The sequence below is a fragment of the Myxocyprinus asiaticus genome, chromosome 29 (assembly GCF_019703515.2).
Source record: "Myxocyprinus asiaticus isolate MX2 ecotype Aquarium Trade chromosome 29, UBuf_Myxa_2, whole genome shotgun sequence".
Classification (NCBI taxonomy): domain Eukaryota; kingdom Metazoa; phylum Chordata; class Actinopteri; order Cypriniformes; family Catostomidae; genus Myxocyprinus; species Myxocyprinus asiaticus.
Window position 1 is genome coordinate 41,196,668 of NC_059372.1, and position 14,483 is coordinate 41,211,150.

At 37.3% G+C, this 14,483-nt stretch overlaps 2 protein-coding genes across 3 annotated transcripts in view; both read right to left on the reverse strand.

Moving 5' to 3' along the window:
• LOC127419752 (spermatogenesis-associated protein 2-like) overlaps positions 1 to 14,483 on the reverse strand; it is a 118,640-nt gene that overhangs the window by 33,484 nt on the left and 70,673 nt on the right. The gene's annotated exons all lie outside the window — the stretch shown is intronic.
• LOC127419753 (inactive serine protease 35-like) lies at positions 12 to 5,635 on the reverse strand. 2 transcript variants are annotated; one of them, XM_051661446.1, is made up of 2 exons: positions 5,516 to 5,635; positions 12 to 2,650 (listed from the first exon to the last, which is right to left on the reverse strand). In XM_051661446.1, exon 2 carries the CDS (start codon positions 2,635 to 2,637, stop codon positions 1,315 to 1,317), a length of 1,323 nt encoding a protein of 440 aa, XP_051517406.1. In that variant the 5' UTR covers positions 2,638 to 2,650; positions 5,516 to 5,635; the 3' UTR covers positions 12 to 1,314. The 2 variants fall into 2 exon arrangements, with proteins under 2 accessions (XP_051517406.1, XP_051517405.1); XM_051661445.1 differs by lacking the exon at positions 5,516 to 5,635 and adding an exon at positions 4,126 to 4,208.

Genomic DNA, 14,483 nt, shown 5'->3' on the forward strand with positions numbered 1-14,483 from the left:
ACGAGCACATCACTCATCACCATTTACACCTGATTGTGATACATCTTTTGAACACTTGTTTGGATTTTGAGGAGTCTCTTTGATTTGAAGACATCAGTCACTACGTCAGTGTATTACAGAATGATTATAAAGTACACAAATTAAAGAGAGAAGGTGCTTAAAACTGGTGCACGTTTATCTTAATTATACTTGTACTTAATCTGAGTGCAAACATGACGTTTAGAGCTAAATTATTTTAGTGGAGTACCTTTATTTACTGACCTTCATATGCGTGTGCTTATGTTTTGCTACATGTCGATAACTGGCATACTGAAGAAGTGTTGTGCATTAATGTATTAGTTTTTTAAAAATGTCAATTAGATGGTCATTTCCTTTTAAAGCCACATGTAACTGGCAAAGTTTTAAACTCGTTTTAGTGCATTAGTTGATAAGGGTGATGAGATGGCGCTTCATTGCTGTTTGAATGGATAAGCGACCCCGACGTGGTTTTCAACCACTTTCAGCTACCTCCGAATGCAGTTGAAGTGGACGATTATCAAATGTTTTGTATCCCATTTACACCTGTCTCTAGCATTGTCCCATTTTAACTAGATCACCCAAAATGCTTGTTAATACCAGGTGTAAACGGGACCTAAGTGTGTTTTGTAGCAGTTCAACAGATTATAGCAAAAAGCAGTGCATCTGAAAATGGATAAAGGTAACTATTGTAATGCATTTAAAATTATTGACTGAACTGAAAGTGAATTAGCTTTATAAGACAAATGCATTCAATTAAATACTAATGCAGTTAGACTATAATTTCTTAATTGAAAATAGATGAACAAATGTCCAATGATTAGGTATCTGCTGGAGAACCTTTTGAAAAATACCCAAATTTACTGATCATATAAGTTTATAATGTACAACCATTTCCTAACAACTACAGGAAATTTGTAAATTTTGCATAAATAATTTAGAATATCAGGTTGTTTTTGCTTTGTTTCAGGACTTAACTGAATTACTTTGGCCTCAGCTGGGGATATTGGTATTGGGACATAAACTTGACCTGAACATGATGTTACAAAACCAACAGCCTCAGGCTCAAGAAATTAATCCTACAGCATCTAACTTTATCTTTTGAAATAAACTCCAAGAGATCCTATGGTTGTGTGTGCGTACAGTATTAAAACCCAGTCAAGTTCATGGACTTTTGGCAACAAACATGACTAGTGTTCACTCGTGCTTCTATCCAAAGACCATCCCAGCAGTCTAGGACCTGTTGACACAAAGTTAGATGTGGTTACTTTCACCAGAGAATGTGTCTTAAGTGACTTCTCAGGCCAGTCTACACTGGCTGGCATTTCCATGAATCCAGTGGCATATCTGGGCATATTTTGTGGGTGTTATTCTGATTGCCACATTATAGTCCTTCTGTATTCCATCAACATCCACCCATTGGTGTCCAGAGAACACACCAATTACCTTCCTCTTCCATTTCTCTTTTCCTCCAATACTCCTGTCTTCCTCTCTTAGCCTTACATACACACCAGCTCCACTGGACCCCTTTTGTGCATCACAGTACTGGTACATGAGGTCATTTGATTCTTCTAGAACTGAACAGAATCGGTAGACCACCCCTGACTGGTCATTATCAAAACCTGAGAAGTGGATTCTACCTCCAGGGATGTCCCTGACAACAGGAACAACTCCTAATTCCATGTACTTCATCTTATGGGGTCGTTTGAGCTCCAGTAGGGCGTAATCAAAGTCAATCGAGACCTCATTGCCTACTCTCCTCATCCAGCCAGTAGGCACTTGTATTACTTTGGTGCGTGTCCACCGGAACATTGGCTGTCTGGAATCTGTACCTGTTAATCTGGACTGATATGAATCAGAACTATGCCTGAAATGGTTCTTCCTTTTCTGCTTGTGTTCCCATTCTCTTTTAACTTGCCCTCTTTCAGTGGCTGCATCTTCTTCATTTCCCACTTCACTTTCTTTCCTCTTTTCTCCTCTCCTCCTGCCTCCTCGTTGGCGCCCTCCACTACGCCTGGAATTAAGTTTCAGGAAACCAACTCTGAGCTTCCTGGTCCCTTTCAGGTAGCCTTGGCCATCATGGACACAGTGTGCAGCAGTCAGTACGTGTCTTGGAGAAACCAGGATCCCTGAGCATCCAGTAGAAATCTTCACTGAGGCTGAAAACGGGTAGTTGGTTGTGAAGTGTTTATCTGTGATCACAAAGCGTCCGTCCATGCCATAGACCTGACGTTTTCTGCGTTTGAGGTGTCCTGGATTGCAGAAAACTGAAGATACATTCCTTAATTCAATGACCCCTTCCAGTTTGATTTTGGTGAAGGTGCGCGTTCCGTTCTCGTAGATTGTTTCATAAGACAGTAGTCGATTCAGCTCAGCAGGCCTCAGTTCTGGCAGGTTTTTTTGGCACTCGATCCCACATGTTACTCGTGGCTCGTTGACATCATCAGCAATGAATTCTGGGCTTTGAAGCCTCACAGTGGTTTGGTCTAGAATCTTTGGGACCGCCATCTGCGACAAGTGGCAGTCTTCTTCATTCTTAGTGCTAGAAGCACTACTGTAGACCAGAGATGAAACCACAGCCAATGTTGTCAGACCGAACAGGAGAGACAGAGGACTTGTCATATTTCTTCTCGGCCTGAGGGTGAAGAGAAAAGAGTTAGGAGTTAAGAGGCTGATCTTAAAGACCCTGGTATGGTCAGGGTATGCCATAATTTCTTGTGAATGAAAACAAGGCTGTGAGGATAGACATACAGTCCAATAAATGGATTGTAGTCTTATGTCCGAGGTCATGTCTAATTTTCACAACATTTTCAGGAGTTTGTTGTTTACATGGACACCAGAAAGTTGTTTATTGCAAGAAATCTGCTTAAGACTGGAAAGCAGCTTTTCCATTTACATGCACTGTTTTCACAGCTTTCTCTTTACTTCTGTATACTTGTGGCTCGGTCAGTAAGCAGCTTTGTCTAAAGCAACATAATTTCCCAATAACCCTTGTATAAATAACAAACATGGAATCCGAGGAAGACTTCGCAATTGTATTCTCTGTTGCTTCACTTTCCAGATATTCCAGAGTTGTTGCTGTGTTTGTTTCCTTAACTTTCCATCGCGACCTGCAGAATTGTGCTGCAATAGTGGGGTTTCCCTTTTACGTCAAACTCCAGGAATACCCTAATGTACTTGAGCACATATACACGGACATGAGAGACAAATGGGCAATTCCAGCGTTATGGATGTGACATTTTTACTGAAAATGTGAAACTTAACTTCATTTATAAAGTAATCATTACCAGTATATCAAACATTTTTTATGTATAATCATAGACCCATACAGATAGAGTCCAGACACCAGAAAAGTTTTAGTCTGGACACGTTTTTTCCCCAGTTTAGATCGGGAAATGCACTTGGACACAAGATTTTGGGAGACCACAAAAAAAAAAAAAAAAAAAAATAAAATATTCCATGCACATGTGTGGAATATAATCATTCTGTAATACACTGACGTAGCGATTGATGTCGCCATGAAATCAAAGGCACCCCCTTCAAAATCCAAACACAACAAGTGTTCAAAAGAGACGCACACATATTACGACCAGGTATAAATGGTGATGTGCCTTGCTCTTCAAAAAATCTGTAAGAATGACTCTAATGAAATTAACATGGCCACATAAGCTGTGCTCTCCAGGTGTGTTAAACTGATTTCACATTGCTTGTAAACACATTTACCTGCGATCTTACCGGCTTACTCAGTGTGTGCAAGTGTTGCGTGCATGCCTATTTGCCTTTTGATGTAAAAAGCAGAGAATAATCTGATGATTTAAAATCACATGTAAACGCTGGCTTCGTGTTGCCTTTTTTTTTTTTTTTTTTTAAATAAGTGTATTTTTGATAGTTAGTGTATCAATAGAAAGTGCATGTAAATGCGCTCAATGTTTCGTCGACTAAACAATTAATCACCATGGTACACAATAGTAGAACCGAAAACTGTACTTCAATGCCTTCACAGCCTTGTTGTGAAATGTCAAATTAAATATGGTGTCTACCCTAATGTCTATTCAAATGATGTGGATAGACATAATAGGTTGTCAGATTGTACTAACTGATTGCACTAACATTTGATCTGATCCCACCAAGGGATCTCCATGGAAGTAAAAGGTGCTGAGGAGAGCTGAGCCAAGGCAAACAGTGTGCAAGGCCAGCACTGACACACAGCAGAAGTCTATAAAGAAAGGGTGTTACTGATGTGATTCAAGAACCCCTGTGTTATATAACATTTAAGAAGTTTGCAAAGTTTGTTTTTTGTTCAGTGTGTTAAAAGGGCAATTTGGTGCCTTTTCAGCTTTTTGCATTTGTAAAAAAAAAAAAAAATGAAACGTACTTTTATAATATTTTAAAGTGTCTTTGATTCATCATTAAAGGGAGATGTTAAAGGAATGTTCTGGGTTCAATACAAGTTAAGCTCAGTCGAAAACCTTTGTGGCATAATGATTACCACAAAAATGTATTTCGACTCGTCCCTCCTTTTCTTTAAAAAAAAAAAAAAAAAGGTAAAATTGGAGGTTCCAATGAGGCACTTAAAATGGAAGTGTATGGGGGCCAATTTCTTAATACTCACTGTTTCAAGAGTATAACCACAAGACATAAAGGATATGTGTGTAAACATGATTTTAGTGTGATAAAATCACTTACAAACCTTTTCTGTGTAAAGTTATAGCCAATTTTACAACTTCATTTCCATGACGATGTAATGTCAACAAAACCTAAAAGATGGTAAAAAACGCTCAAATAATACATGAGTTTTAACAGAAGAAGTGCTTTTACAAAATTATAAGCTTCACATTTCTGTTTAACCCTCCAAAAATTGACCCCATTCACTTCCATTGTAAGTGTCTCACCGTAAACTCGATTTTTGCTTTTTTTCTAAAGGAGGAACTTGTCAATTTATTTTTGTGGTAATCAACATTATGTCACAAATGCTGTCCATTGAGCTTAACTTGTATTAAACCCAGAACATTCCTTTAAATTTTATGTCATGCAGTTAAACTAAATGACTGTAATTCAGTCATACTGCCATATACGATGAGTAACGCTGTGACTGAATAATACTGTGAAAAGGCAACACACGAAAATTACTTTTGTTGTTGATTTATTTCAGTAATGCAAATGAACAATCCTGTAAATAGGAAATAACAGAGATTTAGTCGTTCTTGCTACATGTAATGAGTACAGTGAGTGACTATAGGGCTACTGTAAAGAGGTAGGGAAAGATAGTTACTTACTGTATGTAATATCGCCTAATAAAGTAGTGAATAATAATACAGTTAAGAGGTCAGAAAGTGAGTTACTCCTGCTCTATTTTTTAAATAAATCAATAATGCAGTGTATAAATAATGCTGTGCAAAACAAACCGTCTCCGCCTGATTGACAAGTGGATCACTGCTGTTGCATCTGTAACTAATTTCAATTCGGTGCTCTACTGAACTTTAATAAAACACAAACTCACCTTCAAATTGTATGAACCTAAAGATACAATACACAAATATCCACAGCGGTTGACTCTTCTGACTACAGTGACTACATGCATCCAGATTCCAGCTAGTTTTACCGTGAGTTGCTCAGTGAATGTCTTAAATTACAGTGCGCCAGTGCTGTGATGAAGTCTTCACCGCTACCTTGCGACAGAGGCGGGAGCGACCACGGGCGAATACAGTTCTATCATTTGTGGCAAACACACCCAGCGAGGCTACAGGCTGTTTTTTTTTTTTGTTTTTTTTGTTATTATTGGGTTAAAGCGGGTACACGTTGTTTTTACATATCCCTCAGAAAAGTTCCAACTGTAAATCGTGAAACTGGGTTTCAGAGTTCAAAAGGTAAACTCTTATTTCACAGTGGTTAAAACAAACACACATTTGTTTCTCATTTATTGCTTTTTGAGATATACACACACACACTGGCAGGCAAAAGTTTGGAATAAAGTACAGATTTTGGTCTTATGGAAAGAATAAAAACTACTAAAAAATCCTCTATGTGCAGCAATGACAGCTTTGCAGATCCTTGGCATTCTAGCTGTCAGATTGTCCAGATACTCACGTGACATCCAATTATCAGTTGTCCAATGTCTGTGTTTCTTTGCCCACTCTAACCTTTTCTTTTTGTTTTTCTGTTTCAAAAGTGGCTTTTTCTTTGCAGTTCTTCCCATAAGGCCTGCACCCTTGAGTCTTCTTTTTACTGTTGTACATGAAACTGGTGTTGAGCGGGTAGAATTCAATGAAGCTGTCAGCTGAGGACATGTGAGGCGTCTATTTCTCAAACTAGAGACTCTGATGTACTTATCCTCTTGTTTAGTTGTACATCTGGCCTTCCACATCTCTTTCTGTCCTTGTTAGAGCCAGTTGTCCTTTGTCTTTGAAGACTGTAGTGTACACCTTTGTATGAAATCTTCAGTTTTTTGGCAATTTCAAGCATTGTATAGCCTTCATTCCTCAAAACAATGATTGACTGATGAGTTTCTAGAGAAAGCTGTTTCTTTTTTGCCATTTTTGACCTAATATTGACCTTAAGACATGCCAGTCTATTGCACACTGTGGCAACTCAAAAACAAACACAAAGACAATGTTAAGCTTAATTTAACGAACCAAACAGCTTTCAACTGTGTTTGATATAATGACAAGTGATTTTCTAGTACCAAATTAGCAATTTAGCATGATTACTCAAGGATATTGTGTTGGAGTGATGGCTGCTGGAAATGGGGTCTGTCTAGATTTGATCAAAAATGACTTTTTTCAAATAGTGATGGTGCTGTTTTTTACATCAGTAATGTCCTGACTATACTTTGTGATCAGTTGAATGCCACTTTGGTGAATTAAAGTACCAATTTCCCTCCAAAACAGCAAAATCTGTACATTATTCCAAACTTTTGGCCACCAGTGTGTGTGTGTGTGTGTGTGTGTGTGTGTGTATATATATATATATATATACTGAAAAGTATGAGGACAGTAAAAAGCCCAAAGTATACATCGGATTTGACACAAACGCTTAGCGTCTGCGTACAGTGGAACGCAAGCCTGTAAAAGTATATTTCACACAGGCAGTTGGCGCATGCGCACTACAACTACTATGAGATACTGGACTATTTCTCCTCAGGAGTTTAGACACATAAAGATGTCTTTATATTCCTTAAGACTCGAGTTATACAAATGCAGGGATCTCCAGACCTCCTCACACACACGTTCTTGACGTGCACATCTACTGTTGTTGTTTTCATAATTGTCTTCTGTTGTTCTGCAGCAATTACATCTTCTAGCGCTTCTTCGTGACAGCAACAGCTCAAATGTGATTGTTGCCACCTTGTGGACCCACTAATTAGTGCAAATAATTTCAGGCACATGCGCATTCTACATGTACAAAGATGCAGTGTTAGAAAAATCGGCCTGCACGCGTTCAGTGCTCGAGCACTCTACTGATGACGAAAATTTAGCATTTGTGTCTGACATTTAAACCCAAAGTATACTTTGGTTGTCCGCTTTATAAGCAAGACTCCAATTACATCATCGGCACACACTGCCCACGCGGCGTGAAAATCTGGGCCGCACACAGACAGTCCTCATCTCTGCACATCTTTTGATGCATGCGCCTGCCGTGGACTGTACTAAAAGAGCATCACAAAGCAGTCGTAGTGCGCATGTGTCTGACATGTTCGTATTTGCTTGCAATCTGATCCAGAATGTGGAAAAACCGATAAATAACGCAGACAACCAAAGTATACTTTGGCCTTTTAGGCCCAGGTATACTTTGGTTGTCTGCGTTATTTATCGGAATGCACACATTAAGTGTGACACAAACTTTGGCATCTGCAGTCCACGTGCAGCCCAGATTTTCTCGACACATGGACAATCCTCATCTGTGCACATCGTCGGTGCATGCGCCTGCCAGTTATTGTTCTAAAAGAGTTTCACAAAGCAGTCGTAGTGTGCATGCATCGAACGCATTCATATTCACTTGTGGTTAAAATTGTATACTTTAAAGGCAAAGTGGTCGATCGTGTGATTCGATCTGGAATGGGGAAAAACGAATTGTAATCGAGCATTAAAGGCTCATTCTTATTAAAACACTTATAAGCTATACACTTATAATGTACAGCATAAATGTCATTACATTAGATAACAAAATATAAAATAAACTGGCATCTTCAAACAAATGATGCTAGAGCTTTTCTCATAACTAACTTCACTTTTCTGAGTCATCTTTGAAATGACCTTTAACTGGTCTCGGGGTGATTTTTAGGGGGTGTATGAAGTCACATACATTTACATACATATAGACATACGTTTTAAAATGTGACAATTGTTACTTCTCAGGTCACTTCTCAGCTGTCTTTTGCTGTGTCTCCAACTGTTTTCTCCTCTCATTTTGCCTTAATTTGCTAGAACAGGTCTCTTCAGATCCAGACAGACTAATGCAGAGGTGTCCAGTTGTTGTCATGACCACTGAATTCAGATGTAAGCATCAGGGCCTGGCCACAACCTGTTTTCCAGTGTGGACTGTTGATCATAGAGGTATGTGAAGCATCTCTGGCATAGATGACAATTTCTACTGCTTGCTAATTAGCTATCCCGTTGCCATAGTGCCACTGAGCAAGACATTTAATCCCAGGTTGCTCCACGGGGATTGTCAGCTATTTACAGTACACTACAATTTGCGCACTGTGGCTTTGATTGAAAAGTATCTGTATCTGAAATGTTTAAAAAAAAAAAAATTATATATGATTATTATGAGGCTTCAACACCCACATATATTAACATGTATAACTCTCTGACACACTCTCTATTCATGCCATGTTGGAAATTTTAAGTTTTCATTTCAATCTGTTGTGAACAAACCACAGTATAAAATCAGCCTTTATTAAACTGCATCAGCATCACAAGTGAGTTTTCATTTTATGAGAAACCTGATCATAAAAAATGTATAGATCTAATTACCAGATTTCTCTCTCTCTCTCTCTCTTTCATGCACATGCACGACATTCATCAATGTTCTGTTTAACTAAACTGTGGACAGGTTGTTTCTTCCGCCAAAATGAAATTACATCTCTATTATTTTCCAGTCATCAATCAAAAAAAACAGCACTGGTAGAGGAGCCCTCAGGATAACAGTGCAAAAGACACCATTAAAGGAATATTCCGGGTTCAATACAAGTTAAGCTCAATCAACAGCATTTATGGCATAGTGTTGATTACCTCAGAAATGTATTTCGTCTCATCCCTCTCTTTTGTCAGTGTCAGATTACAACAATGACATTAGACATATCGATTGCTAGTCATATCAGATAAAATCAAATGGTGGAAATTATTATAACTTAGCTAGCAGGAAAATAGACCAAGGTAGTAACTGGTTTAGAGTTTGGTATTGTTACCAGCATAAAAGTTAAATTTTTTTCCACTGTCTGTCCTTCCTCGAAAATAAAATTAAAAGCCCTGCAGTACGACAATCCATAATAAAATGGCCCATTAGAGTGGCTAACGCTATCTTATGAACTACCGTGCTAAGAAAGCTACCTGGCTAACTATCGGTTCAACAAAATATCTTAACTGTTCATCAAGAAAAACTCCATCTCTGGGTGAGTTTTAAATTCTTTAAGATCTCGAGTTGTAGCCACCTCTGAAAAGCCAATCCGATGTTGTTTCGTGTTTTAAAACGAGCTCTGTCATTTTCCCTTTTTGCTTGCAGACTCTTTTCGGTTCGAGGTTTCTTTTTTTGAAAATGGGTAATTCCCAAGAGGGTTGCCTTTTTGAACTATTCATGGTCCATGTCGCTCATTTGTTGCGGCTACAAGTTTTCAGCTTCAAACTACTACCACACCTATCACCGCACATAAACGTGCTGTAGAAGCTGGACCTTCTTTTCTTTATTTATGGACATGATGTAAACATGCACGGAAGAATGATGGAAGTATGCAGTTTCCCGCCAAATCTGTTCCGACATCTCTAAAATATAAATCATCATTATTGGCTTACCATAGTAATGCAAAAACATGGTTTGGAAGACAGATTGTTTGTGTACTTGCTCATTAATGAAATTTTGTTCATTTCTAACACATTTTTTTTTTTTCATAGTGTAGCTTTTAATAGATCTCCTTTGTGATTTTAATTTCCTATGGGTTATACTGTTCTGGCACCGGAAACTATGCAAACTATACTTTAAGAAATGTTTTACGTTCTTTTGACTAATTTGCTTAATGTGAGTTCTGAATATGATATTTTATTCTGGATCAAGTTTTAAATACACCAGTCTCATATTCAAGAATATATTATTGAGTAACTGAAGAGTGGAGTGATACAGAAAGTGAAATGTTCCTTTGCTGTTATGCTAAACTCTTGGAACACTGCTTGTCCAATCAAATTAGTCAACTGGTACTGTATGTTCCTGGTCTTGTCAGTGGCTACATTTTCCCAATTCAGTCAAATTTCCTAAGAGAGATCTACAGTATTCATCATGGCGAGAGATTTTAACATGGCGTGCCTATGATTAGGAATTGAAGCCAAGAACATTTGTCCTTCTTAAATTTCTATTCCAAAACTTAATGAGTGGCCTCTGGAGGCAGCATTTTTAAGCATTATAATCAATCTCCTGACTAAGGCTGTCTTTTATTTGACCCAAAATCTTTGTGTGCTATGTATATTTATGCTCAGAGTATCAGATCTTTCCACTTGCATCATTCTCCCGTGCACACTATTACTAAGGAGCAATATTTGTATGGCGTGTGGAGATGCTGCCTATGTAGAGCATTCCAAATTGATCTCTTATGAGGCTCCATTTCAGATAGGATGCTGCCATGGGAAGCAGCTGCCAGTGTAGGCAGGAGGCAGTGAGGCAAACCCATTCAGTGTAGTCTCAATCACTGTCAGAACCTGAAGGTCTTTTATACACTAATAAACAGTCTGACCTCATGAAAATTACATAACTGTGGTGAAATTTTGATAAATTATATTACATGGTTCATTACACGTATTGCAGCAGTTGTGCACAGTGTGGCACTAAAAGCGAGTTAAATGTTCTCCCAAACAGATGAGGATTTTAAGGTTAATGCTCTATCGAGTTTTAAATCAACAACACCGACCTCCCTACCCCAAACCTTAAACCTAACCAATAGTGTCATTAACAGCAAATTTGAGATGAAAAATGCAAAATGCGTCATTTTGTGTTGCTTCTATGACATTTTTTCCTCACATATCAACTTGCGTGCTTTTCAGGACTCATATCCTCATAACATTTGCAGTGCAAGTGCAATGCTCTATCAGTTCAGCTACCTTGCACATCAACAGGTGTAAAGTGTTAGAAGTCATAAGATAGCATTATGTGATGAACAGGGTGAAAAGTATGTGTTTATGAAGTAATAATATGCTGTTTTACTCTTGATTTGTGTGAAAGTAAATACAATTTTATGATGTTGTAGAACCTCTAGTGTTCATTTCACCAGGAAACTGCTGTGATACAAGCCATGTAAAATTAATTTAGCAATGTAGTAATTATGTGTAGTAATGCGTATTTATGAGACCAGGGGCTGTATGTATAAAGCCACTTAGAGTAAAATTTTAGTCTTAAGTGTGTCAAATTCTAAGAATTACTTAATTTTACTCTTATCCCTAAACTTAAGAATAAGTGTGATTCATAAAGGTTCATAAGTGTTAAGACTTGGTCTGTGCGGAGTGTGTAAACCTCACTCCACTGGCATCAAGAGGCACACTAGCGACTGATGCTAGAGGCTGTATCCTTTAGCTTCCTCGTTAGTGCACATGCCTCCCATGCTGGAAACCCCGGTTCGAAACCCGCATGGAGTGGATCGGGAAGGACCGGTTACATTTGTATATATTATAAACTCAAAGTCATGCAAGTTTCAATTTCCATTTTGCAAAACTACTTGTCCAAAACATCAAGTGAGTCATTGTTACTTCAAATATGCCAAATAAAATTTGGCTTTCTCATTTGAATAATCAAAGAATGAATCAACAGAAAATAACCTATTATCAAAATATTGTTTTATAATGTGATGTATTTAATCATGAATGAATGAACAGGGGTGGAAAGAGTTCTGAAAAATAATACTCAAGTAAAAGTACTGTTACTTCTTAAAAAAATTAGTTTGAGTAGAGTAAAATGTCCTAAAAACTACTCAAGTAAGAGTAAAAAAGTAGCTCATTTAAAAGTACTCATGAGTAGTGAATATTGAGTACTGAGTTGTGAAAGCTATGCCCCTTTAAAATAAAAACTTGATGCTGCAATTTAAAAATGTAGCACACATACTATAATTTACATTCCCATTTATGGCTATTTGCCAAAAAGAATAAAACATTTAGGTATTTTATAGGTGTTTGTGACTAAAAACTTTTAAAATACATCACTTATGTATGATAAACACTACATGAATCTGATTCCAAAAACATAAAATAAAAGGGAGACATGATTACACAAATGAAAAGATGAAAACTTATTTTCAATACAATGATTCCCATTTTATATAACGTAATGTAAGGAACAATTACATTAAAATCAGTTTATGTGTAATGTCTAAATTTCCCTTAATGTCAACAGAGAGTTACTGTTAAACATAAAACATGTTCAAATCAATGCAAGGAATGAAAAAAAAAAAAAAAAACTACTGAAAAATGTCCCGCACAATAGAGGGGGTAGAGCATTTGTTTGGTACAGGGGCCACATCAGGCTTCAAAGGAATAATTCACAAAAAAACGAAAATTCTCTCATCATTTAGTCACCATTATGCCATCCTGGATGTGTATGACTTTCTTTCTTCAGCAGAACACAAATGAAGATTTTTAGAAGAATATTTCAGCTCTTTTGGTTCATACAATGCAAGTGAATGGGTGCCAAAATTTTGAAGCTCCAAAAATCACATAAATCAGCATAAAAGTAGCCTAATCTATGTGACTCCAGTGGTTAAATCCATGACTTCAGCAGTTATAGGATAGGTTGGATGAGAAACAGATCAATATTTAAATCAATTTTTACTATAAATTCTCCTCCCTGCTCAGTCAGTCTCCACTTTAACTTTCACTTTCTTCTTTTGTTTTTAGTGATTCACATTCTTCATGCATATCGGAGAAGAATTTCTAGCAAAAAAAGGACTTAAATATTGATCTTTTTCTCACTCATACCTATCATATCACTTCTGAAGACATGGATTAAACCACTGGAGTCATATGGATTACTTTTGTGCTGCCTTTATGTGCTTTTTGATGTATCAAAATGTTGGCATCCATTCACTTGTACTGCATGGACCTACAGAGCTGAAATATTCTTCTAAAAATCTTCATTTGTGTTCGGCTGAAGAAAGAAAGTCATACACATCTGGGATGGCATGAGAGTGAGTAAATGATAAGAGAATTTAAATTTTTGAGTGAACTATTTCTTTAAGTAGCACATGGGGGGCCACATTGTCCTCCTTTTGAGATATAATGCTCCACATTAATTTAGTTCTTGTATCTATTAAGCCCAGAAGTAGTTTTGTTCTCATTCTCATGCATGATGCAGTGGCAAAATATGGCGGCAAGTCAAGGCGCTGGTGAACAACCGTGAGATGTGGAGACGTTGGACTGATGTGCTATGCTCCTCCTAGGAGCCATAGCAAGCACACACACACACACACACAATAGGCATTTTACAGAAATGCATTCACCAGATTGATCTTATTGGTGACAGTAAGTTGACTTTTCTTGTACTTACTGAAATTTGAAACACTGCCCCCAATGGCCGAAGCTGGAAGTGCTTTTGAACATATGGGCACGTGTGAGCTCCAGTTTCCAGGTGAAATATCCAAAGAGTGGGGCAAAAAGCAAGTAGTAAACTGAGTTGTTTTAAGTTGTAAATTATGCCATACAGTCAACAGGAAAGCATATTTTAACCATACGGCCTAACCCAAACCCCAACCCTAAATCTAACCGTCAGTGAAGTAAAAATGTAATCTGAGAGCAAAATGCAACAACCAAATTACACTCATAATTATAAGATGTTTTAATTTGAAATAAATTGCATTTGTGCCTTTATTAAACTTTACAGCATGATATTCATTCTTATTTGTAAATACAGCATGAATGTGTCTGTGTTTGTCTGAAAAAATATATAATAAATATATGAAAAATATATAAAATATAAATTGACTAACTGATTACTCAGACATAATTACTCAAACATGAAAGTGGAAGAATTAGTGGCTGATTATGTCATAATTTCAATCAGTGGGTTTGGAGGAAAATACGTATAGAATGAGATCAAAATTGGTATGTATTCTGCCTCACAAAAGTCTTTCAAGTTTTAGAAGAGCAATGGAAGAAATAAGAACATCAACATGGCTATTCAGAAAGTCATCATGAAATAAAAGTAGTGCCTATTTATTTTATTAATACAATTCCTGGTCTTATTGTGCATGATCCATTTGTGCACTTCATAATCTTTGTCGT